Here is a 27054-nt window from a genome sequence, read left to right on the forward strand (position 1 = left end):
GCTGGCATGGAGACCCTCCAAGCACCTAGGCAGCCACCTCAGTCAACAAGCATTCTGTGGAACTTTTTAAAAACAGCACCATGGCGACTGTCAGATTTAAAGACCACTGTTGTAAAGCTTCAAGAAAAGGCCAACATGCTGGCCTGCTTCAGCAGCAGGCTCCAAAGGAGGCTGGCCTCTTCGGGAAGGCACTGAGGTACAGGACATAAGCAAGAGCCCGGCTGCGGCTGGATCAGGCCAAAGAGGGCCCATCTAGTCCAGCTCCCTGTTTTTGCAGTGGCCAACCAGGTGCCTCTTCCAGGAAGTCTGCAGGCAGGACCTGAGCCTCTTGCAGGAGCGAGTTTAACTACGCCCTGTGTGAAGAAGTCCGTACATTTTTATTTCTTTATTATCATATTTATATCCTGCCCTTCTTCACAAAAGGAGCCCAGGGTGGCAAACAATAAGCAGGAAAATGCTGAAAACAAGTTTTCTAAAGATCTTAAAACCAGAACATCTTAAAAAGCAACTCCAGCACAGATGCAGACTGGGATAAGGTCTCTACTTAAAAGGCTTGTTGAAAGAGGAAGGTCTTCAGTAGGCACCAAAAAGATAACAGAGATGGCACCTGTCTAATATTTAAGGGAAGGGAATTCCAAAGGGAAGGTGCCACTGCGCTAAATATCTGCTTCCTATGTTGTGTGGAACGGACCTCCTGATAAGATGGTATCTGCAGGAGGCCCTCACCTGTAGAGCGCAGTGATCGACTGGGTATATAAGAGGTGTTCTTCCTTTTATCTGTCCTGAATCTCCCAACATACAGGAAAGGTGCATGTCATTCCTCACTCACGTTTATCATTTCATGAGAACCTAAGAAGAGCCCCTGCTGATCACGCCAAGGCTGATGTAGTCCAGTGTCCCACTTCCCACCACCGTGGTCACCCCAAAGCCTGTGAGAATCTCACCAGCAGGGTGAGATCCTAACCGTTGGCAGGATACTGACTGTTGACTTAATTGGATGGAAAATCAAGTTGTGGGGAATTTTGGGTTTGGGCTTTCCACTCCAGCCTCAGACAGAGGGAAGGAGAAGGGAGGGTTTAAACTGTACCTGGCTTTCCTCCTCCCCTTCCTCCTCCTCCTCTTCCTCTTCCTCCTCCTCCTCCTCCCTGCCTCAGCTTCCAGGCAGCCCGCTGAGCTGCAGGGGAACCCACCCAGGCTGTCTGTCTCTGCCCTTCAATGCTCCCTCCCCAGCCAATGTCCATTTCCTGTTTACTCCCCATTTTCTTCATGTCTGTGCCGTGCCTCACAGCTGCGGCCCACAGCTCAATGGCCAAATGTCTGCTTTGCACGCAGGAGGTTTCTCATCCAATCCTGGTACCTCAGGGTAGGGCTGGGGAGGACTAAGCCTGAAGAGCCACTGACTGTCGGTGCGAGCAATATTGAACTAGAGGGTCGGAATCGGGAAGGCAGCTTCCTGGGTCCCTAAATACAAGGAACAGCTCCACCTTGCCTGGCAACAGGGCCGGTGTTCCTGGGCTACTGCCTGCCTCATGGCGAGGAAAGCAGAATCTCCCTCATTATGGAGATGATCTCCCTGATGAGGTGTGCCTGGCGCCAACCCTGTTATCTTTTCAGCGCCAGGTCAAGACTTTCCTCTTCTCCCAGGCATTTTAGCATGTGTTTTAAATGGGTTTTTTTTAAGTGTTTTTAAATTTGTATATTTGTATATTTGTTTTTAATATTTTAACTGTTGTAAACCGCCTAGAATGCTTCGGCTCTGGGGTGGTATACAAATGTAATATAATAATAATAATAATAATAATGATGATGATGATGATGATGATGATGATGATGATGATGATGATGATGGTGGTGGTGGTGGTGGTGGTGGTGGTGGTGGTGGTGGTGTGATGGGGTCACCTCTTGCCACGGCACCTCTCTTTGGCTGGCAGTTCTCCCCCACCTTGCCCCAACTCACAGATGGAATAGATCAGTTCTGCATAACAAATCCAATTGGCCTTCTGAGCCCAGTTTGGCTTTCCTGGCTCTCCTTATCCCCCCTTCCCCAAAGACCCTGGTGGACATAGGCTGATTATGGGACATCCCTGTGTCCTTCACAGACCTGCAGTCTCCAGTTTTATCAGCTAGGAACCAGAAGAGATGGCCAGGCTTGACCCTGTTTCCAATCTGTGCTGCAGCTAGGCTTGCTGATTGGAAAGGCGCCTTGAGGTCATCCAGCCTAATCCTGGCCAAACAGGGGATTTGCTAGAACTGCTGTACCATGCACGCCCTAGATAAGTATTGACCCTCCGCTCTGGGAGATGACATGGAGAGATCTGACTGCTCCAGCCTGGGCCAGTCGTTAGCCTCGTCCACGGCACATCCTGGCCAGCAACTTTTGCTTTCCTTGCTAACTCCGCTCAATAACAGAAAGATAAACACCTAACTTATGCATGAATAGGAACAGTCCTATGAAGGTTTATTCAGAAGTAAGTACCACGGAGTTCAGTGGGGCTTATTCACTAGCAAGTGTGTTTAGGACTGCAGCCTAAATCTTTTGCCCAATGTACATACTCGCTCTAACATGCCTGTTTCCTATAGTGAACATTTCATTTCTTAATCTTGTTTTGCTGTTTCATTCAAAGCACTCCTGTCCTGCCTTTTCACCAACACAGGCCCTTAAGGCTACTTACAGGCAATAAAAACAATCAAATAAAAGCAGCAACCTAAAAGCCAAGAAACAAACAAGAGTTAGCAGGAGAACCTAATTTACATTTGAATCCTAGTTTGTGAATGGGCTGAGCAAACTATGGGAGTGTTTCAATCTGCTGCCTAAGAGACAGAAGGGAGGGTCCCAGAGTGCAGGACACGGAAGAACGGGCTCAAGTTGCAGGAAGGCAGATTTCAGTTGAACATCAGGAAGAACTTCCTCGCTGTTAGAGTGGTATGACAGTGGAACCAAAGACCTAGGAATATGGTGGGCTCTCCAACACTGGAGGCATTCAAGAGGCAGCTGCGCAGCCATCTGTCAGGGATGCTTTGATTTGGATTCCTGCATTGAGCAGGGGGTTGGACTTGATGGCCTTATAAGCCCCTTCCAACTCTATGGTTCTCTGATTCCAGATCAGCATTCCACAGCTCTGATCCTGGTTGCCAGCTGCCTGCCCTCTGATTTCAGGGTCTCTACTGTGGGTCTTAACCAAGGGGCAGGTTCAGATGGTGGCCACCTGTCAGAGGCCCTGAAGCTGCATCCTGCCTTGTAGGTCTTGCACGGAACAGGGGGCTGACTCAGATTTGACTTCCAAGGTCCCTTCCAATGCTGTGATTCATATGGAGGCCGCTAGTGATCCTTCAGAGATCCTGGGTGAATGCAGAAAACTTGGGGTGGCTTTCAAATGAGCAATGCCAGCTCACCATCTGAGATGCAGATCTTGCCACAGCGGCTGGAAGAGCCAAACAGGTTGCATCCAACTAAGTTCTACTTGAGTAGAACCAGTGCTTTTTTTAACAAGGTGCCAGCACTTATACCTTAGTAAAAGTGCCTGAGGGTGCCAGCATGGACAGCAAGAAAAGAAGTGCTAGCAGTCTCTTATGAGTGAGCACCGTCACAAAAAAGCCCTGAGCAGAAGCGCTGAAATTAATGAACCTATGTTAGTCACGGCCACTAATTTCCACTAGCCTGCTCTGAATTGGACGCGCCCTGGAGATAACATGGATGAAAGAGCACCACTAGGGACCAGTTTTTAGGTCAGGCGTGGGGAAACCTTTTCAGCCCCATGGTCACAATTCTTTCCAGGCAACCTTCCGAGGGCCACTTGCCAGCGGTGGGCAGGGCCAGGAGCAAGAGAGGGTGGAGCCACCTGTGCTCTCTTTATCCTTCACCTGGGCAAGAAGGAAGCCCAGAAAGAGTTCACAGAATCACAGAATAGTAGAGTTGGAAGGGGCCTATAAGGCCATCAAGTCCAACCCCCTGATCAATGCAGGAATCCAAATCAAAGCATTCCTGACAGATGGCTGTCCAGCTGCCTCTTCAATGCCTCCACTGTCGGAGAGCCCACTACCTCTCTAGGTCATTGGTTCCATTGTCATACTTGGGCTTTTGGCCCTTAATTTGAAGGGTACTGGGTGTTTGTGGCCTCTTTTAGGGTTCTGTGTCCCACTCTGGGACGATCAAGAAGAGATCCCAGCCCTCCTCTGTGTGACAACCTTTCATGTACTTGAAGAGTGCTATCATATCTCCCCTCAGTCTTCTCTTCTCCAGGCTAAACATGCCCAGTTCTTTCAGTCTCTCCTGAAGACATGTTGGAAGACACGTTATTCTAGCCAGGTAGAAACACTGAAGGAGGCTGTGAAGGGGAGTCCCAAGGGCCAGGGAGGGAGGGCTGGAGGGCCGCAGTCAGCCACAGCCCTTTCGCTCTTCATCCTTGTTATTGGTGATATGCTTTTATTAGGTTATTGTAAAATCCATCCCATTTAAACGACATAAACGTATTTGTGTGTTTGCCGTAGCTTCGTCTCAGTGACCTTCACTCCTCTTTCGCTTGCAGCAGTCGGCTCCTCATACAAATGAATTTCCTTGCACTTTCTGTACTGGCCTTCCGCGATCAAAATGGCCAGCAACTGAAGCTACGTATTAAAAGCTGTGAGTGCCTGAGAATCTAGCAGAAAAGAGACTGGACCCAGTGAGTGTGGAGGCAAGGGAGCTGTACAGCCCCGGTGTTGACCGGAGCATCTTTATGCAACCACTTCAGGTTCCAGGCCCTGACACCTGTCTCTTAAATTAGAGCACAGTTCATAAAAGTAGGAACAGCCAAGGCCTGGCTGATCTGATTCATGGCAAACTGCCAGTTCACAATTTTAATAACTAGGTTTCTTCGCTTTGCTTTTCATAAGTATCCTTAGCTAGCAGACAAGAGACTCAGCTCAATGAAATCTCTGCCCAGGCCACCCAGTGGCACTTTATTTACTTGAAGCAAAGTCCATTTCCCCCTGCAAATGTAGGTGCTTTCAGGCTGCCACCTGAAGTGATCTGAAGACCCGGGTCACCAGCCTTTAATAGCACAGGTATTATGTGAATGTGGGAAGGGAAAGACTGGATCTACATGGGCAACTCAGCGGTGTCCAAAAGGCATGCAAATCAGAGAGCAGGAGAAACCAAAGCCTGTTTTACCTTCTTGGGCAGCCTTCCCTGACCTGATCCCCCCCAGCTGTTTGGGGCTCCAGTTCCCATCAGCCCCGGCACCCAGCATGGCCAACGATCAGGGCTGATGGGAGTTGTAGACCCAAATACCTGGAAGGCATCAGGTTGGGGAAGGCTGTTCTAGGGGTTGAGATGAGGACACCCCCCCCGAATGGAAGAAATGTGCCCACAATTCCCCAGCACTCCCTGAGTGACACCAGAGTAAGTCTGCTGGCTCATTGCAAGGATCCTGAGCATAGCTCCGTCCAGATGGCCTATGCACAGTCACTCTTTTCATCTCTCCTCCCGGAGAGCTGAGCCCCCGACTGAGTCAAAACAATCCCTAAATTATCTGCTGATTCTCAGCGCCTTCAGTTCCAGGGCTGCTCTCGGAGCACTTCCTCCCATCCATCATCCAGACTGAGCCTTATCAGCTGTTGCAAAGAAACTGGTGGCCTTCCTCCCTGGCATCTGGGCTCTTCAGCTCCTTGCTTTTTCCAAACCTGGAGGGACCATCCTGCCAGGCCATAGAATCATAGAATTGTACAGTTGGAAGGGGCCTATAAGGCCATCAAGTCCACCCCCCTGCTCAATGCAGGAATCCAGACCAAAGCATTCCCGACAGATGGCTGTCCAGCTGCCTCTTGAAGGCCTCCAGATTCCTACTTCGACCCCTGGGGTGGCCCTCAGGCATAAAGGCTTTCCTGGGAGATGCTGGAACTTTCTTCAGAGGAAGTTGTATTGAACGCTACTCGGTCTGAAAGGTGAACCACTGGAAAGAAAGGCCAGAGCTCAGCAGGAGATGCCTTGCATGCAGAAGGCCCCGGACTCAATCCCCAACGGCATGGCCAGGTAAGGCTGGGAACTTCCCCTACCGGAAATCCTGGAGAGCTGCTGCTGCCCAGGTCAGTACTGGGCTCGGTGGACCAAAGGCCCGGCTTCCTCAGTTCCTATTTGGCAAGGGCCGTTGCTCAGTGGCAGGGCACCTGCCTTCCAAGCCGACGGTCCCGGGGTCAATCCCCAGAGGCATCTCCAGGTGCACAAGGACACAAAGGCAGGGTTAGCAAAGCCTCTTGCCTGATCTCCTGGACAGCCACTGCCAGCCAGCGTGGGCCACACTGAGCTGCAAGGACCAGTGGCTGGTCTGACAAAGCTGCCCCCTATGACTGGCACCCTGAATGATGTGGCTTCTCCAAGAGAGCATTTGGGTCCTTCCATGCTCCAGCTGTGCCTCCCACCAGATCCTAAACTGTTTGCTGCCTCCAGGCTTGCTGGGGTGGTGGTGGCAGAAAAGGGTGGCTACTTCATCTGTGGAAAGCAGAGCAGCAGAGAATTCTGGGATATATCTCTTCTCATGCTCTTCTGCAAAGGTGGGAGCGCACCCCTGTTCCTAAAGCCTCGGATGATAGTAGAATCATAGAATAATAGAGTTGGGCCTATAAGGCCATCGAGTCCAACCCCCTGCTCAATGCAGGAATCCAAATCAAAGCATTTCCGACAGATGGCTGTCCAGCTGCCTCTTGAAGGCCTCCAGTGTCGGAGAGCCCACCACCTCCCTAGGTTACTGGTCTCATTGTCGTACTGCTGTAACAGTGAGCATGTTTTTCCTGCTGTTCAGCCGAAATCTGGCTTCTTGCAACTAGTAGGGATGGGCAAATCTGTCAGTTTTTGATTCTCTCAGTTTCTCATTTTGCCAATCTTAAACTCAGTTCACCACATTAGTTTGCAATTTTTTTAAAGTCCTCATGAAAATTCATCTGAATTTTAGTGCAAATTTCTCCTAATATACACATTTTCATGCAATTTCCCCTAATTTATTGCATTTTTGAATATTATTTCCACCAGTGTATGCATTTTTCCCTGGCATATGAATTTGTTACACATGACTTGGCTGAGGACTGTGCTGCAAACTTCAGAGAAGTGCAAATTTTGAAAGACTGTTGTGTTTTGGGTCACATATTGTTTCAGAAAGTGAGAATTAAGGTTTGCCTTTTAAATGGGAACTGAATCAAATCTATCCAGCATCCCTAGCTGCTAAGACATCTCAGATGTGAGCCCCGCTCTCCTCAAGAACCCACAGATATGTAACAAAAGCTGCTTAGCATTGCTCATAGGAACACAGGATGCGGCCTGGAGGCACCTTTTGCTCACCAGGATCAGCCTGTACCTGTCTTTGCCAGTCAAAGAGGGCCCTCGTTGAAGCACCCCACACATTCGGATGGCAGCGAGTGGAAAGGCTGAAAGGGCACACGGGATTCCTGCTGCTGCTGACTGTCCCCTTGCAGCAGAGCAGCTTTTCTCCAGCAAGTCCTTACCACAACTTAAAACAGCCATTTTTCTCAAGCGGCTGGAGAAAACAATGCCATATTCTGTTGCTGATCTTCCCACCTGGGGAAGTGAGACCCTCCAGGGAAAACTCTCTCCAGCCTGAGCCTTTAGTCTACTTTAGGGCCCCTTCGGATGGAAGAAAGGTGGGATACAAAATGTAATAACTAATAATAACTAAGTAAGTAAGTAACTAGAGTGGGGACAACCAAACCAAAATTGGAATGGGAGTTTCATAATCTAGGGGCCGCTACCAAGAATGCCCTGCCAGGTGACAATGCTCAACTAGGAATAGCCACTTGGTGGACAAGGCGCAGGCCAACCGCCAACTCAGGCCTCAGTGAGTTTGGGAGGGCAGAAGACTCTCACAGGCCCTGGAGCAGCTCACCTGCCTCTGTCCCAGCAAGCCACATTCTTTCTTATGAGCAAACAGCACCTACAGCTGTAAGCAGTTCTTCCCTGTGGAAGGGTGGGAATAAACTCAACAGCCCTCCCGCCCGCCCTTCGTCTTCTTTTGCTCCCAACTCAAATAAAGTATTTGCTGCAGAATGTTGGTGGCTCCCTCCAGACTGTCAGTATTTTGCAGGAGAGATTCAAGCATATACTAGACATTTAAGTTTGAACAATGGAAGTGGATTAAAGCACGCTGTTGCTCTAGCAAAACAAATCTACTTTTAAAAAACAACAACAGAAAACAACAGGCTTTTTGCAGTTAGGAAAGTGATGGGGTGATACACGAAAACGTGTGAGATAAATGATTGATGGTAAGACATGGAACCTCCCCAAAAGCGAATAAGAATGCATGCAAGATAAATGCTCATTATCAAAGAACTGCCCTGTAAACAAAGCAGCCCAAATACTCAAACATGACCTGGCGCAGTCTAACCTCTGTGTAAGCTTTGGGGAAGCATATCAGGATTCATGCTCCATAGACAGATTGTCTGAAGGAGCCCGACATCTGCATGGCATCGCGAGACTTGTTTCCCAAGTGGTGACACCTGCCTGCAGGACTTAAATTCCCTGAGCTCTGCTGCTGTGCATGTTCCATTCCACCCTCCTCTCCAAACAGAGCCTCATCAGAATGGACAAGCCAAGGCGTCACACCGAGTCTTGCAGGACCATCAGGCGTTCTGCCCATTACGTGTCACCCAAGACACACCGCTGCTCTGCCACGCCACTTCCCACAACCTTTTGTTCTTCAACCTCTGCCCCCACCTGCCCCCCTGCTATCCCAAAAGAACAGGCAGCCTCTTCTATCCTTCCATTCTATCCTAGACTCATGCCTCCTGCCTTCACTTCCAAATCCTAAGGGACTCTTTTAGGGGAATTTACCGGCCTCAATGCGGCCTCAAAGCAAAGTCCAAGCCCAGTTGAATGTCTCATGTTCCACTTTAGCTGTGAGGCTACAGAAGCGTCACTTCCTATGACTACCTTACTGAGCTTCTCTCTCACTGACAATGCACAGTGCAGAATGCAAAATTCCCAACTCCGAAACAGATTTGTGCAAGCCATGACACACACCTAGCACCATGTGGGGAGGGGGACCTGCTCCCCACAGCCCACACCTGCTGCACAGACCTCCCTTTCTCTGAAGTGGAAGTCCCAGGTGTGGGGCAGCGAACGTATGCCAGGAGGTAGGTAGCAGAAGGGGCCTTACCTGTGAGAAGTGAAGTTGTCGTACGAGCCCACAGTGTAGTGTCGGAAGAGCCTTTTGGTCCTGTCTTCTCTCGTTTCTGCAAGGAAAGAGCAGGTGTTTCTCAGAGACCGAGACAGCAGGCGCCTGCGGCAGCCCCACCTCTTGCCCCATGGAGCCTCCCTCCCTCCACCCTCTCATCTCCTAGGGCTGGTCTGACGGCTTCTGCACGCACCCGGCTCCCCTTCCCCACCCTCGGGTGCATGTCACTGGAACACCAAAAGCGGGTTGAGTGCGAGGACTGCTGGACACCTGGCCCTTTGAGGCACCTCCTTAAGACAGCCGGGCACTCTTCCTGTTGGTTTTACAGATGGACGTGATTCGTTTTTACGATGCATTTTGTTTGTCATTTCTTGTTTTGTACACCGCCACAGTATTTCCAAATAAATAAATACTCCTGGGCTGCCTGCAGCTGGGTGTTGCTAATCTGAGGAAAGTCAAGCAGCTTATGCTGCGAGGCCTGCCCATGTGGAAGGGGTGTGCATGAGCCTGCCGGCCGCCGGGGCATCTTCCCTAAACCATTTGTGTTGGAAGACGGTTCCGGACCCACAGAGGCTGAGGCTATCAAGCCAAGAGCAGGACTTGCTGCAGCTAGCCTGTGGGCCTGAAAGTGGGGGGGGGGAGGGGCTGGCAGCAACAGGATCCCACCTAGTGCCCTCTGCTTCTCTGCACTCTCCCAAGAGCTTTCATTTTTCATCTGAGGGCCTTCTCAGTGGTGGCCCCCAAATTATGGAATGAAGTGTTTGACGTGGTGCGCCTGGCGCCAACCCTGTTATCTTTTTGGTGCCAGGTCAAGACTTTTCTCTTCTCCCAGGCATTTTTGCATGTGTTTTTAAATTGTTTTTTTTTAAATTAAATTGTGTTTTTAAATTGTTTTTTGTGTTTTAAAATTTGTATATATTTTTTTATTGTTTTTAATTGCTGTAAACCGCCCAGAGAGCTTCAGCTATGGGGCGGTATATAAATGTAATAAATAAATAAATCTCTTGACTGTCCTGCAGCTAAGAAGGAGCAAAGACTGGTAAGAAAAGCCTCTTAGAGTTTCCCCTCCATAGACCAGCTATTCAGCATCCCAAGCTAAGGGGCGGGGGGCTCTGTGGGAGAGGCCATGTTTGGTCAGCAGATGTTGCCGGGGGTGGGGGATGAAGAAACAAGAATTCATGGCTTGCTTCAGCCATCTTGGCTTTGGGAGTGGCCTACCCCACCTGGTTGGTGTGAAGCAACACCAGGGAAGCCTGTATGCCCCCAGTTTTCTTCTTCCTGAACTTGTAGATACAAATCAATGCAGCCTGCACCAGGGGAAGGAGCTAATTTTGGCTCAAATGACAGCCCACCCCACTTTAAAAATGTAGCTGTTTAGCTCATGTGAGAAGTGGTTAAAGATGCACATCTTGCATCCACCAGTCACCCTCAGTGCCACAGAGAAACACATATGCACCACATAGCATCAGAGCTTTCCTTCTAGAGGCACGGCCTCAAATCTGAAAACCATTTGGGGCAGCATTTCCAAGTGCAAGAGGACTTTTGGGGAAGCACCCTGCAGGTTGGCAAAAGCGGAGTCACGGAGGTGACATCAATACGCCACTGAAAGGGAAGGAGTGGCAGAGGCGCAATGTCCCCTCATCACCAGCAGGTGGGGTGCTTCCCCTACACTGGAGAAACTGAAGCATTTAACCTGCTGACCCTCCAAGCTCATCTCCACATCTCAGATAATCAACAGCGCTTTAGCAAAACAGATGTTCCAAATGGAGGCCAAGAGTAGCCAAGTGGGGGGGGAGGGGGTTAGCATTCCACTGGCTCTGCAAAACCACCTGCAGCCGTGGGGACAAGGGAGGGCTGGATGGTGCCAGGACGCTGCTTGAAGCTGACCAGGCTCTTCCTCCTCACTTGCATGCAAGTCAAAGTCCAGGTCACTTCAAGAGCAGCACCAGAGCGCAAGGGGCACTTGTGCCTCCATGCTCAAAGAGCAGCCCCTTCCTTCCACACTTGCCCAAGCTCTATCCCCCAGTCCACGCTAACAAAGACAGTGGGGGGGGTTTCCCATATTCCACTGCTCTGTGTGGATGCTGAACTATCTCTGCTCATGGGGACAGGAAGAGTTCACCTGGGCTGCCTCCCCAGGATCTGGAGGAAATGGCTGTTCCTGGATCCTTCGGTGGCTATTTACTGTCACACCTTCTGTTGGCAAAATGCAAGGGCTGAGACCTGATGCCAACTCGTGGTTCCCGCTCTGAACCGTACAATATAAGGGCCTCTACTTTCTTTGTCGTGCATTCACAGATAGGAGTACAAAAGGCAATTCAGCCTCCCCTGAAGCCAAAGACGTGTCCACTTTGTGTGAGTGAACAAAGGTGCATTCTGTCGGATCGGACGTACACAAAGTTTCACAAAACTGTTGGCCCAAGCAGGGCCTGGGAAGAGGGATGAGGGTGGGGGTGCAGTCAGCTGCGGTGACAGCCAATGAGAGGCAGCCCTGGTGATCTGAAGCGACTAGTGAAATTAGCAGAGAGTGTAGCAGCAGAAGCAGCGAGGCACAAATCTGACAGTGCGGCAGGGCAGAGCAGCGCAGGACCCAGGGTAGGGCCACAGACCACTGGCAGAGTTTGATACCTGCCCATCCCAAGACTCCAACAAGTGCAGGAGGTTGTGGTAACGGTGGTCTGACATGGTGCCCTGACATGTCACGTGAAGAGGGACAAGAGTGCTCCGGGCACAGCCGGGTGGATCTCGGCCGCCTTCATTCCCCACCATGCAGCTCTGTTTCCATCAGCCCCACTGATGTGCGCCTTGAAGCCTGGAATGTCTACCTAGTCCGGAAAAGGACTTCCTGGCGGACAGCACCCTGGAGGCTGGGGTCGAGACTTCCACACAAGTCCTCTTCCTTCCCTGGTTGGCTGATCTCTTCCCTGGCCTCGTTTATTTATTTTTTATTTATCTATTTATTTATTACATTTATACCCCGCCTTTCTTTTTCATGAAACCCAAGGCGGCTTACATATGGTTCTCAGGCAGTCTCCCATCCAGGCACTGACCAGACTTGACCCTGCTTAGCTTCAGCAGGGAGCTGGTCTCGTGTGCCTTCAGACCATAGTCTGGAACCACAGCCTCGTTGCCACAGCCATGGAGAAAACTGACTCCAAGAGCCAAGGAGTTTATACCAAACTTGTTGGCAAGAGGGTGCTTTTGCATCTAGCATGGGAGAAATTATTATTTTTCATGTTCAGGTTTTTGTTTTTAATGTGTGGCCTTTCCCAAACTGAAGCCTGAGGAGGTGGTAACAAGGGGCTAAGAGGGACCGTAGACTGTTCCAACACAGATTAACAGCAGGGATGCTGAGCACTGCAACACACGTTTGCGAGGTTTGATTTACACTGCAAAAATTGCCTTCTTGATGAGTGCAAAAAAGGCTGGGGAAGAAAACTAAGAAGCCAACTTCCTGATCTCACATGCATTTCCCCAAGCCCGTTGACGCCCATGATTCCACTGATCTGCGCACACAATGTAACCTACAGGTGACATGTCTGTGTCTGTGCATGCATGTGCGCACACACACACACACACACACGTATGCCCAGTGAGTATTTTACATTCTATGTGTCATCTTGTTTAATATATATATGATTCATGATTTTCAAGATTTCTTAGAAATTGAGAAATAAATACACACAAAAATACAATTCATAGTAAGAACCCATATCTTTAAAATAAATCCCTCTGTTGATCAGATGTCATTATGCTACAAATTGTATCATAACATGGAAAGGATGCTCTTGAATGTTGGGAAATGCTGCTGAGAAAAACTGAAGGGGCAGAACCAGTATCTAGATTATAACTTTCTTTCTTATTTGATTTATATCCCGCCCTTCCTCCCAGCAGGAGCCCAAGGCAGCAAACAAAAGCACTAAAAACACTTTAAAGCATCATAAAAACAGACTTTAAAATATATTAAAACAAAACATCTTTAACAATATTTTTTTTTAAAAAGCTTTTAAAACATCTATCTTTTTTTTTTTTTTTTAAAGGAGGTTTAAAAACATATTCAAAAGCAATTCCAACACAGATGCAGACTGGGATAAGGTCTCTACTTAAAAGATTTGTTGAAAGAGGAAGGTCTTCAGTGGGCGCCGAGAAGATAACAGAGATGGTGCCTGTCTAATATTTGTTGTTGTTGTTGTTGTTATGTGCCTTCAAGTTAAATATGACTCATGGCGACCCTATGAATCAGCGACCTCCAAGAGCATCTGTCATGAACCACCCTGTTCAGATCTTGTAAGTTCAGGTCTGTGGCTTCCTTGATGGAATCAATCCATCTCTCGTTTGGCCTTCCTCTTTTTCTACTTCCTTCTGTTATTCCCAGCATATTTAATATCTAATACTTTAGGGGAGGGAATTCCAAAGGGTAGGTGCCACTACACTAAAGGTCCGCTTGGTACGTTGTGTAGAATGGACCTCGTGATAAGATGGTTTCTGCAGGAGGCCCTCACCTGCAGAGCGCAGTGATTGACTGGGCATATAAGGGATAAGATGGTCTTTCAGATATCCTGGCTCCAAGCTGTATAGGGCTTTGTGCACCAAAACTAGAACCTTGAACTTAGCCTGGTAGCAAATGGCCAGCCAGTGCAGTTCTTTCAGCAGCTGGGTGACATGTTGGTGATACCCTGCCCCAATGAGCAGTCGTGCCACTGCATTTTGCACCAGCTGCAGCTTCCGAAACCAGCGTCAAGGGCAGCTCCACATAGACCGCATTACAGTAATCCAGCCTGGAAGTTACCAATGCACGGATAACAGTGGTCAGGCTATCACGATCCAAAAACGGCTGCAGCTGTCTTACCAGCCAAAGCTGGTGAAAGGCACTGCTAGCCACGGAGGTCAACTGGGCCTTTAGCGACAAAGATGGATCCAGGAACACCCCCAGACTATGGACCTGGTCTTTCAGAGGGAGTACGACCCCATCCAAAGCAGGCAACTGACCAATTATCTAAACTTGGGAACCACCAACCCACAGCAAATCTTTCTTGCTGGGATTCAGACTCAGTTTATTGACCCTCATCCAGCCCACCACCGAATCCAGGCAGTGGTCCAGGGCTTGCACAGCCTCTCCCAATTCAGATGTTACAGAGAAATAGAGCTGGGTATCGTCAGCATACTGCTGACACCTCGCCCCAAAGCTTCTGATGACTGCTCCCAAGGGCTTCATATAGATGTTAAACAGCATGGGGGACAGGATGGTACCCTGCGGCACCCCACAGCACAACTGCCAGGGGGCTGAAAGACAGTCACCCAATGCTATTCTCTGAGAGCGACCTTGGAGATAGGATCGGAACCACTGTAAAACAGTGCCTCCAGTACCCATCTCACCAAGTCGGCCCAGAAAGATCCATGGTCAATGGTATCAAAAGCTGCCGAGAGAGTAACAGGGTTGCACTCCCTCTGTCCTTCTCCTGATAACTTCCTGATACAGGCATTTCATTTATTTACACACTGACTTGTGAAGTTGTGAACCAACTTTCAACCCGAGAGTTCCCAGGTGGTGTACAAACATGATTCAAGAAAACACAGTTAACATTCAATAAAGCACAACATGTCAAAAATAAATAACAGAGCCAATAGCCATCTGCTACACTTCACCCCACCCCCCAAGTCTGTATTCAGAGAGAAGCTAAAGAGGCCAGTTTCTGGCCAGTAGATGCCAGGAGGAAGCGAGAGGCCCAGCGTTACAGCTCAGCGGCAGTCAGAGCACCAGTTTTGTATGCAGGAAGCCCCACATCCCGTCTCCAGGGAAAAGCATTCAGTAGCAAGTGACGGGAAAGCTCTTCTGCTACGTCTGTCTTACCACAGATGTCCCAAAGGGAAGATCACAAGCAGGACCTGAGCGCAAGAGCAGCCCTTTCCCAAACTGAGATTCCCAGCGACTGACACTCAGAGACATCCTGCCTCCAACGGTACAGGGAGAACTTAGCCATCATGACTAGTAGCCTTTGATATCCTCTTTGTATTTGTTGAATCCAACTTGGGGGCCATCACAGCCTCTTCTGGGAGTGAATGCCATCATTTAGCTATGGGCCATGTGAACAATTTTCTTTTGACCTGAATCTTCAGCTTCCTTGGATGTCCACGAGTTCTAGTGTTATGAGAGAGGGAGAAAAACTTTTCTATCTACCCCTTCTGTTTGCCAAAACAATGTGGAGGCTCTCATGTGGGGAGAGGCTGGCGCAGACCATACCGGGGCTAGCTGGAGCCAGCATTAATTCAGCACCCAATGGTCAGTGCAGTTCCTTTGTTGCTCTTTTAAATAATGTTTATGATTCGAACTGTGCTTTAAAAGTGGTATGTTATGTATTTTACTATTGTAAGCTGCACTATGCTCTTAAGGGAAGAACGGCAAGATAAAAAAAATCTTGCAAATAAAGAAATGAATAGATGGGCCTATGACCTGTGCAAGGTTAAGGTGAAGGGCTGGACATCAGAGACAAAGGTAGTTTAGCAACACTTACAGGAGGAGAACTCACACAGAGACACACACGCACCCCCATGGATGGAGGAGGAATCAGATTTTGTTTGCCTTTTAATGAGGAACTCTCTAATTCATATTTCTTGAGCCAATATGCAAAGCTAAACGGAGCCATCCACTGAAATTCACACCTCTCTGAATTTTGCAATGCACTTCTCCAACCAAATGGTATGTACAAAAATGCATATAGTAGGTGAAAATGTGCATAATTTGTTTATTAGGAGAAATTCACCTTAAATCCTGACAAATCTTATGAGGATTTGGGGGAAAAATCTGCAAATTGCTGTGGAAATGTGGGGAGATGAATTTAAGACTGGAAACAGGAGAAAGTGAGAGGGACCAAAACTGACAGATTCGCTCATTCCCAGCACCACCGCCCTGAAGCTCTGATCAGTGCAATGCGCCCTTCAGCAACGGCTCGCAGGGCGGGGGTCCAAACAGGAGGTGGAGCCAGAGCCAAGAGAGGCGGAGCCAACTCTTCCGAGTTTTGCCCCGACCTCCTCCCTGTCGAGTTCTACAAGGGCAACCGTGGGGCTGAGGAAGAGGAGGAGGAGGAAGCTGACACAGGCAGTGACTCCACCCCTTGGACTGGCTATTAAGTAGGCAGGCAAGCAGGCTGGCTGAGGGCAGACTGAGGTTGATCCTCCATGAGGCTGGGCTACAAATATTTGGGGTATGCCCTGGGCACTCCCTCACCTTTAGCAGCCCTGAGAGCACACTGCAAAATGTGTGTTTCAGACTCCTTGTGGGCTTCTTGTGCACAATGGCCAGGGCAGGAGTTCCTCCGCTTCCTGTCCCCCAAGGCCCCCCAAGGTCAAATGGGCCCTTTGACTCTGTGGCCGGCAGTTTCCCCAAATCTCCCTGTTCCTTCTTGGGTAGGGGCTGGACTTCCCATGAGCCTCCTAGCCTCACCCGATGACTCATCTGGCCACTCAGTGTAAAGCGCTGCGGCTGGCTCTCCTCTGCCATCCTTGCCCTTCCGACCGTCCATGTGGCTATTCGGCTAGGTCATGGCTTGCGGCGGGCTGCTTGGAGCAGCTTCCCTTGGGCTGCAGGTTCACACACCACGGCTGCAACGCTGCAAGGCAGCTGACACACTCTCGGTGCTGCCGCATGGAATCCTGATGAGATGCTTGCTCTCCTCGGAAGAGCAAGGCAAAGACACACCAGCAGGGGGAGCTCAAGGGCTGCAAGAGTGCTGCCGAGCTCAAGAGACAGCAGTTGGCCTCCACTCCATCTGGTGGATCAATGGACAGAGGAGGAGGAGGGAGTCAGGTAGGCAGCGGGGAGCTGACAGGGATCAGGCCCTGGGAAGGGCATGGAACCTCTCGTGCCTGCATCTTACAAGGTGCTGGACCTGCAGAATGTTCTACAAGATTCCTGCCAAGGCGGGCAGCTAACCCAGCGCACAGGCAGCAAGTTCAGCCTGCTTGCAGTACTTTGCATAATTCTGATTTCTTTGGAGCACATCAGGGAACTGAATGCAAATATACATAGACAGGCTCAATTTGCATGCTTCATACTGAACCTGGCTATTTGAGCCTTTTGCAATATTAGGACTTTTTGCAAAGGGGTGGAGATGAGAAGGCGGGAAGAGGGTTAGTTCAGGTGGGGGACTCATATGGAATGCTGCCCTAAAGAACAAGAAACCATGACAAGGCCCTTCATTCCACCCTCCCTGACCCCCAACTGTGTCTGTGCATGCCGCACCCCAATGTTTCTTTATTCCCAGGGATCACAACCAGATATTTGGTTTCTGCAGTGCTTAAAGGTGGAGCTATCCAGGAGTTTGGATAAAAGGCCAGATTTCCCTTGGAGGTTTTGTGCAGGGAATGCAGAAGGCAACAAGCAGCGATGCCTCTGCTGCAGACGAGAGCAAAACAGAAAACACACTATTTTATGACAGCAGCTCAGGAGCGCAGCAGATCCCTGCAGAGAGGAGGCGGGGCGTCACCGCCTGTCAGCTGATGGACAGTGACCTCAAGCCTGGCTTGACTTGCTCTTTTTCAGCGCAACTTGTCACAGAGACGCTGGGTGATTGACAGGGCAGCCTTCCCATCAAAATGGCCCACAGGGCTGGGGGAGCCCAGGATCCCATCTGCTGGCTGGATCCCAATCCCCACCCCTCTTTTAGAAAGATAATGGAATTTGGCTTCCAGTAGTCAAATGTCCCTAAAAATGTAATGCCCATTTCTTCACTTCGGTTGAAAATGGCTCCACCCTGTGAAAGTGGAAATATGCTCTGCAATCAGGAGAGCCAATGACAGGAGCAACAGCCGGGCAGGGCGCTTCTTCCTGGCATCTGGCCGGCCAGTGTAAGAAAGGATGGAGAGGGCGGGCTCTCCAATACTGGAGGCATTGAAGAGGCAGCTGCACACCCACCAGTCGGTGATGCTTTAATCCGGATTCCTGCACTGAGCAAGGGGTTGGACTAGATGGCCTTACAGGCCCCTTCCAACTCTGTTATTCTATGATTCTATGATCCACTGAAGAGGATCCATGCCCTTTCTGGCACCCTGTTGTCCCCAGGTGAGTGTGGTGGGAGTGGGGTGGGCTCTACTCCTCAACTCTTCTCCTGGCTAGAGCCCCCACCTAAACTTCGCTAAGCAGGAGAAACGTGCTTGGCTGAAGCAGGTTAAGCATGCGGGTTATTTGCCCCCAAACATACTTTCCCCCCAGCTAGCCTTAGTGGTTTAGGCCCCCAAATAATCTGGCCAAGATACCCCCACTGCAAAATTGCTTACATCACAGCTGAACAACCTGCAATCTGGGGGTCATATTATGGCCCCCAACTCATTTTATGTGGCCCTGAAGCAGCCGCATTCTTCCATCCCATCAGAGTGCTTTCCTTCTTTCCTTCCTTGTTTTTCCTGGCTTTTAAAAGTGCCTCCCACCCCCCATCCCCTTTCTATGTAATTTCAGAACAATTGGAAGGGCAGTATTTTATTTGATAAAAATAAATTGATTTTTAAAAACTTATTTCTTGGTAGCATGACTTGGGGGGAAAGAAGGATTTCCTCCAACTGTCTGAGAACAAAGCAGCAAGTGTCTACCGTGTGCGCATGTGTGTACAGTACACAAAAATCAGAAAGGAATACAAGAGTAGCTGTACTGGGCTGTTGTACTAAGACAAACACAAACCCTCTGTGTACTTGAGCGTAACTCCACCAAACCAATTGGGGCTTACTTCTGAGTAGACCTACCTACGTCTGGGAATTCTAATCAGAGGTAGCCACAGTGAAAATTGAAGCTGGGTGTTCTTTACAGATCTCACACACGTATGCATTCAGCATGTATCTATATCTATATCCAACTCCACACACGCTACATACTCTCAGTACCTTAGAATCATAGAATAGCAGAGTTGGGAGGGGCCTACAAGGCCATCCAGTCCAACCCCCTGCACAAGGCAGGAATCCAGATCAAAGCATTCCCGACAGACGGCTGTCCAGCTGCCTCTTGAAGGCCTCCAGTGTCGGAGAGCCCACTACCTCTCTAGGTCATTGGTTCGATTGCCGTATGGCTCTAACAGTTTATTATTTATTTATTTATTATATTTGTATACCGCCCCATAGCTGAAGCTCTCTGGGCGGTTTACAAAGTTAGGAAGTTTTTCCTGATCTCCAGTCGAAATCTGGCTTCCTGCAACTCGAGCCCATTATTCCGTGTCCTGCACTCTGGGACGATCGAGAAGAGATCCCAGCCCTCCTCTATGTGACAACCTTTCATGTACTTGAAGAGTGCTGTCACCTTCGACAGGCCCTTAGTGACCTTAGTTCTTGTTAACATTCCTGAGTGCTAACACTGTGCGCCGGGGCTGGCCATCACTGGTCCCAACCCAGAGAGATTGCAGCCTACACGCCATGGGCAATGTAGAGGGGGGTCATGGTGTTGGGAGAGGGGCTGATCACGGGTGGGGAGGGCTGGGTTGTGCAGGGACGGGCAGAGGAGCAGCCATGCCTGGATGATGCCATTCCTGACTGGTTCATTGATCCTCCCTGCCTCACGCCAGCTGCCTGCCTGCCTTGCCTTCTCCCTCTTGCCTGGGCGCTGGTTCCTCATTTGAAAACTCTCCTATTGATCTCATTCCAGATAAGAGAATAGAAACGGCGTGATTTCGTGACGGAAGCTGGATTTATGGCCTGTCCACAGCCAGAAGGCTCATTCTGCTCCCGACTTCTAAATTTAGCCACTGCTGAGCTGGTGCTTAATGGAGCCGTCAAGGAGGCACCGGGAATTGGGGCTGATGGATTGAGAGAATAGAGGAGGAGGAGGAGGAGGCGAGGAGGGGGCTCTGGGTTGGGGGGGAAGAGATCCAGTTGGAGCCCCCCCTCACAAATAGCATTTGATATCTAGGATTTAACCTAAGACTGGCAACAACGGGCTGTGTGAAGCTTCCGGACTGGCCAGGCCTAGCATCAATCTCAGCTCGGCTCTTGTTAGCACTTCCCTGCTGTCAGCTGAAGGCCAGGCTTCAGAACCCAGCCTGAACCCTTCCCTGATGCAGCAGTTATTGAGAGAGTTGGACTAGGACCTTGGAGACCAGGGTTCAAATGCCAACTCGGCCGTGGAGCTCACTAGGTGGCCTTAGACCAGTCACCATCTCTCAGCCTAACCTACTCACAGGGTTGCTAATTGGATAAAATGGGAAAGTGGAAAGCCATGCCCACCACTCAGAGCTCATTGAAGGACAGGTGGGCTATAAATGCATCATCATCATCATCATCTGATCTGAAGGACCTTTTGATACGGCAAACAGTCCAACACTGGATTCAGGGATGGATGGCAGCCCACAGCCGTCTGCATAAGCTCATGTGTTCAATTTTTGCATTTCTATGCCATGCATGAAGCAGGTTCACACCGCTTCCCTGTGAGGACATGTCCCCCCTCCTCAGCGTGCCCTCTGAGGTCCTGGAGGAGCCCCTGTAGGCAGGACCCCCAAATTCACCCAGAGCAATGAGGTAGCTCTGGTCTGTGACCTTTAAAATATCCCAAAGACTTCCTTAAACAAAACATAAATAGCAGAGAGCGTCTAAAAAGATACTTGGAGGCAGTCCATGCACTGGGCACCTTGTGACAGAACAAATGAGCACCCCACCCCACCCTTAATTCCACTCATTTGTGCAGGGAGAGGTTTGCCTCAGTCAGTAACACCCCATGTAGGAAGCCCCCCCCTTAAAAATGGCCCTTAACTCACAGTGATTGTGAGCAAACCTGATTGTAACATTTAAATATGAAAATGTTAATGATAATCAAGAGCTGCTTGAGAGTAATTAGCTAGATGACTGAGATCCACAATTGCACATGAAGCTTCAGCAATTAAATGTTCCTGATTTGGCGAGAAAGTGAGAGGCAGCAATTTGCTAGAAAAATTCAAAATGTTGAGCCAAAAAAAAAAAAGGAAAAGGGGAAGGAAGGAAGGAAGGAAGGAAGGAAGGAAGGAAGGAAGTCAGCAGTGTTCCTCGGCACTTTTTATGAAAGCGACTCGCCCATGGAATTTTCCTTCGCTTTCTGCAGCCACCGGTCGGTCAGTCAGATTCCAAACTGAGGAGCTGCATCAGCCCTGCCCCGACAAGGTGCCCAGACGGGCTCCTGCTGGGCCCCTCCATGGTGGGCGTCCCGCCTGCTGCAGCTGCCACTCCGGCACACTTCCAAGGCCACCGCTCCGCTCCTGCTCTCTCGCACTGCCCGGATGTACCTGCCTGCCTCTCTCCAACGGCGGCTCTTGGCTCCCTGTTACGCTCACGGCCAAGCCTCCTAGAGGAGTACAGGCTGGTCTGTCAGGGCGGAGGGGCACTGCCCCATCCAGTGTGCTCCGCCCTCTGCCAGCCCCACCTTCTCACGTGCAAGCAGTCCTGCCTGTGGGCTCCCTCCTTCACCTTCGTCTCAGGCTGCCCCTTGCGGAACGCGGCAGGGAGGAGGCTGGGGCGATGCCACTGGCTCTGTCTCCGCCTGCCCTTGGGGCCCCTGCCTTCTGCCCTACTGGTCCCAATGGGCACAGCTGCCACTGCTCTGCCGCCTCCCATTCCCTTCTGTGGCACTGCCCTGGCTCACCTTCCCTGCCTGTCAAACAGCCTCCCGCTCCTCCTGCCAGGCCCTCTGCTTCAAGAGTCTCGCTGGGAAATCGTTCCCTGAAATTGCTTCCACCCTCCCTTGTCTCTCCACCCCATCGTCCCCTGTAATCGGTGGGTCTTGGATCTCCCTCTGGCTTGCCCCTCGCCCATCTTGCATAGGCTGCTTGGATCTGCTCAGCTCCAAAACCACATCTCCAAAGAATGAGGGCAGACGTCCCTCTGAGGGGGCACTGCCCACCAGCTGCCCCCGAGCCCATCTCGCCCCATTTCCAAGGCCAAGAATGGAGCAAGCACAGCACAATCCTTTTGCTCTTCATGTGCCGGGGAGGGGGGTTAGGCTGTAAAAAAAGCCACGAAGACAGCCCTTTGTTTTGACCCACAGGGCCTGGAAAGAAAATGGAAAAATTCAGAAAAAAACAGGTTTTGTTCCGAAAAATTGAAAAAAAATGAGGAAAAATGGATTATGGAATGTTTTATTTTAGCATGATGAATAAAATGTTTCATTGACTCTTGGTCCCCCCTTTTTCTCAATTCTTTTTATGGGAATGGATGCTTTATGTCTGATTGACACTCTGGAGGACCAGCGGAGACATTAATAGTTTTCTTTGTTATTACTGTTGATGGTTTCTTCTGTTTTTTAAAAAAAAAATGTTTTTGCCTGCTCCTCATAAACTGGCAAAATGAAAGAGGTTCCTTATAGTTCAGGAGCTTGTAGATCCATTTATTACAAAAAAAAGTAAATTTTTTAAAAAGTAAATTCAATTTCATAGAATAGTAGAGTTGGAAGGGGCCTACAAGGCCACCAAGTCCAACCCCCTGCTCAATGCAGGAATCCAAATCAAAGCATTCCCGACAGATGGCTGTCCAGCTGCCTCTTGAAGGCCTCCAGTATTGGAGAGTCCATTTGTAATAATTGTTTGAATAAAATGTACTTTTAGTATACCAAATGTGATAGTTTTATGCCAAACCAACTTGCATGTAATTACATTTTATGTTCCTGAAGTAACAAAGTGACTTTCAATCTGTAATAAGTGCTAATATTGCATTTTTTCAATTTTTCTGAAAATTTCCATTTTTTTCCTGAAAAAACCTGTTTTTTTCCCATGGCTTCAAAATTTCCGGATATTTTACATCTCTAGTCATAGGCAGGACATGAGTGAGAAATGGCTTTTGGTTCCTCCCCCCCCCCCGCATTTAGAGAAGGCTATTGTGAAAGCATTTGTGAAACTCTGCAGAAACAGGTTAGAACCTGCCCCAGTGACCTGCTTCACTATAACGAGGTCATGGGCAGGAGTGCACAGCAATCTCCCCAACAGTCTTGTTCAGTGGCCAGGGTTAAACCAGAAATGCAGAGGATGTGGGACTGAGCTTAGGAACGGCATCCGCTGGCTGGGGCTGGTTCAAAAGCATTCTGTCAATTAACAGTCTGGCATCGATTCAAGTTCATTCTGTATCCACTAGCCAATTCTTTTACTGATCTGTGGGGGGGTTTTGCTTGGAAAAAATATCGACATTAATATCAATATTTTAAAAGGAAATCGATGTTATAATCGATGTTTTAGAGGTGGATTTTAATTTTTTTTAAAGGCAGTTTCAAAAATAGCTGTGGAAATTCGTTGCATTAAAATTCAATACTCAGTGATGAAGGATAAGTGAATTAAGGGAAAATTTGGTACCAAATCAAATTGGGCTGAATTCTAGCACATCCCTAGCTGAACCCCTTTTCAGTTATTGTCCTGGAAAGGGAGTGCATTTGGAGTGGGGAGCAGGAACGCTTGTTGAAGTTCCCTATGAACCAGACGCTATCAGAGGAACCCCACAGCACCCCAGACGCAGCGACAAACCTGCAGGAGGGGAGAAGACTTCAATCTGGGCTCCCTGGCGGCTTCGCCACCGCCCTGATGCCAGGGGAAGGACTACACTGCAGTTGCAGAGCACTGGCTTTGCATGCAGGAGTCTGAAGGCTCATCACTGCCAGCTCAGGCTGGCAAAGTCTCCTGTCTCAAACCCTAGATACCTTTGTTGTTGTTATGTGCCTTAAAATCGATTAAGACTCATAGCAACCCTATGAATCAGCCACCTCCAAGAGCATCTGTCGTGAACCACCCTGTTTAGATCTTGTAAGTTCAGGTCTGTGGCTTCCTTGATGGAATCAATTCATCTCTCGTTTGGCCTTCCTCTTTTACTACTCCCTTCTGTTTTTCCCCAGCATTATTATCTTTTCTAGTGAATCATGTCTTCTCATGATGTGTCCAAAGTATGACAACCTCAGTTTCATCATTTTAGCTTCTTGTGACAGTTCTGCTTTAATTTGTTCTAACACCCAATTATTTGTCTTATGGCGACCCTATGAATCAGCGCCCTCCAATAGTATCTGTACTGAGCCACCCTGTTCAGAGCTTGTAAGTTCAGGTCTCTGGCTTCCTTTATGGAATCAATCCATCTCTTGTTTGGCCTTCCTCTTTTTATACTCCCTGCTGTTTTCCCCACCATTGTGGTCTTTTCTAGTGAATCATGTCTTCTCATGATGTGTCCAAAGTAGGATAACCTCAGTTTCATCATTTTAGCTTCTAGTGATAGTTCTGGTAGAATTTGTTCTGACATCCAATTATTTGTCTTTTTCGCAAAGCGCACAGCTCTCCTCTAACACCACATTTCAAATGAGTTGATTTTTCTCTTCTTTGCTTTTTTCGCTGTCCAACTTTCACATCCATACATAGAGATCGGGAATACCATCATCTGAATGATCCTGACTTTAGTGTTCAGTGATACATCTTTGCATTTGAGGACCTTTTCTAGTTCTCTCATAGCTGCCCTCCCCAGTCGTAGCCTTCTTCTGATTTCTTGACTATTGTCTCCATTTTGGTTAATGACTGTGCCAAGGTATTGATAATCCTTGACAAGGATTCCCAACAGATGGCTGTCCAGCTGCCTCTTGAAGGCCTCCAGTGTTGGAGAGCCCACTGCCTCTCTAGGTTCTTGTGGATCCCAGCTCTAACTTTCCATTGTCTGCAGAAAGGGCAGGGCGGCTATTCAGCGGGCTGGCACACTGCTTTCACCCCAGCGTAATTGATAATAATGACAGAGGCAAAGGGAGGTATTACAAAAGTGTGTTGGCTTTGTCTCTTCATCTATCAACCAGTTGCCTCTCTTCCATCCTCGCCCTGCTAACACCACTCAACTCAGGTGCCCTTCAAGCAAGGGCACTGATATTCCCCTGGGAGCGAGAGGAGGAATTTGTGCAGGGATGGAGGAATATTTCAGGGGAAGGGGGCCTCCCCACCCCACCTTGCAAGGTCCTTGCTGCTGTTGCTTCATGGCCACCATGCGCCTACGGCTACTGGGACTTCTCCCAAGGACCTTCAAAAGGCCCGATGCTCTGGGGGGTGGGGGTGCATCTATTGCATCTCCCATCCTGCTGTGCCACCAATTGTCCACTACTGGGGAAAACTGGAACTTCACTTGTTGCAGCATGCAAGAAGCATTCAATATGTTCTTAAACCTTTTTTAAAAAATGTTTTTAATCTTAGACGATGCTTTGAAAGCTTTTTTGTTTTTTTAAGAAACGTTTTTAAAGATGTTTTGTTTTAATGTGCTTTAAAGTTGGTTTTTATGATGGTTTAAAGTTTTTAGTGCTTTTGTTTGCTGCCCTGGGCTCCTGCTGGGAGGAAGGGTAGGATATAAATCAAATAATAAAATAAATAAGAGAGGAAGGGCAACAAGGGGGCAGTCCAGCGGTGGAACAGGAGGCAGCCTGGATGCATGCTGCCTTCAACATTGAGAAGGGGTGGGCAGATTTCCCAGGAGAAGAACCCTTCACTGCCTGAGTGTTCTCCTCTGTGCCCCCTCCCCCTCCTCTGTTAAGCATCACGCCACTTGCGCTCTCTCTGCGAACAGAGTGGGGATATCTCTGGCATATGTTAGATGAGCATCCACAGGCTTTCGCATTGGCTCCTTTGGAGGTTTTGATGAGGCTTCAAAGGGAAGCTGCTTGCCTATTCTGTTTAGCCAATTTTGATTGCAATTAGTGAGGGGTGGGAGATCAAGCCAGGCAGGGCTACAATCCCCACCTCACTATCACAACAAGTCTGGCTGGATTTGAACCGCTGTACAAGTGGCTGCAGCCAGCAGATTGGCACACAAATTAATGCAGAACTCGGGCCTTGTCATCACAAGCCAGCTTGCCTGAAGCCCAGCGAGGCGCCTCCTTGGATCTCCTCTCCCTTGCAATGCTTGCCCTCCTTCTGCCATCAGCACGACCCACGTGGAAAGCGCCCTCCTGGCCCTGGCTGCACTCTGCCATCCCGGGCAGCCCTGCCTGGCCCAGTTTGAATCAGCAGGCCTGGCGTGCCCACAGCATCCTTGCTGATGTCCCAAGCTCCTCGTATTTGTGTACAGACATCTCCATCCATTCGTACTTCCCCACTTTTATTATTCATCGGCTACTGCAGTCCATCTCCACCATCTGTTTGCTAATTTTAAATTGGAGGCGAATGCCAAGTCTCTGTAATGAAGGCAGCACTCCCCCCGCCCCATCCTTACCTAGGCTAGAGCTTCATAAAGCAGAGGAAGCGTTTGAGGCCAAGGGCAGAAATCAGCCTCTCAAAGATCTCTGCGCTCATTAGCGGTTTTGTTCAAGCTGTTTCCCAGCCGCGGAGACAGCAAAGAGATGCTTCAAAGCGTGCGGCGACGTCTTGAGTGCAAGAGGGCACCACACGTGGCTCCGCCTCGTCTGCAGAGCAACTTGTCCTGCCCCAGGATGGACGAGCGGAAGCCGGAATAAGCATTGCTCAGCTGGGTCCGCTTGCAAAACCTGGCTTTTCTAGAGGAAAAATGGAAATGGCCTGCCTTCAAGTCGATCCCGACTTATGGAGGCCCTGTGAATAAGTGGCATTCAGAGGAGGTTTCCCATTGCCTTCCTCTGAGGCTGAGAGGCAGCGACTGGCCCAAGGTCACCCAGTGCGCTTCATGGCTGTGTGGGGATTCGAACCCTGGTCTCCCAGGTCGTAGTCCAACACCTTAACCACTACGCCACACTGGCTCCCTTTTCTAGAGGACTGGGATTCTTTTCAGGCCCTTGTGCCTCTGCAGCCTCACACTGGCCTTTCTGCTGCTTTCCCACTGTTTCGCTTATGCAAAAAAAAGGGGGGCAGCACAGGATAGCCACCGTTACAGCAGGCAGCGCAGCCTCGCGGATCATTCCAGAAAGAAGTACGGAGGGGGTGGGGGAAGAGCCTTAGCAGGCCCGAGGAAGCACTCAAGGCTTATGTTGCCAGCCCTCCCCCCTGTTAAA

At 49.4% G+C, this 27054-nt stretch overlaps 1 protein-coding gene across 5 annotated transcripts in view; it reads right to left on the reverse strand.

The window, feature by feature from the left end:
* SHANK3 (SH3 and multiple ankyrin repeat domains 3) overlaps window positions 1–27054 on the reverse strand; it is a 445396-nt gene that overhangs the window by 128553 nt on the left and 289789 nt on the right. For all 5 annotated transcript variants that reach the window (XR_009764300.1, XM_061637962.1, XM_061637959.1 and 2 more), the window contains one exon: window positions 9141–9216. Coding sequence is in view for 4 of the 5 variants with exons in the window: in XM_061637962.1 (XP_061493946.1) it covers window positions 9141–9216 (76 nt within the window). In the remaining variant the exon portion in view is untranslated. The remainder of the gene's footprint in view (window positions 1–9140; window positions 9217–27054) is intronic.

The sequence above is a fragment of the Rhineura floridana genome, chromosome 8, assembly GCF_030035675.1.
Source record: "Rhineura floridana isolate rRhiFlo1 chromosome 8, rRhiFlo1.hap2, whole genome shotgun sequence".
Classification (NCBI taxonomy): domain Eukaryota; kingdom Metazoa; phylum Chordata; class Lepidosauria; order Squamata; family Rhineuridae; genus Rhineura; species Rhineura floridana.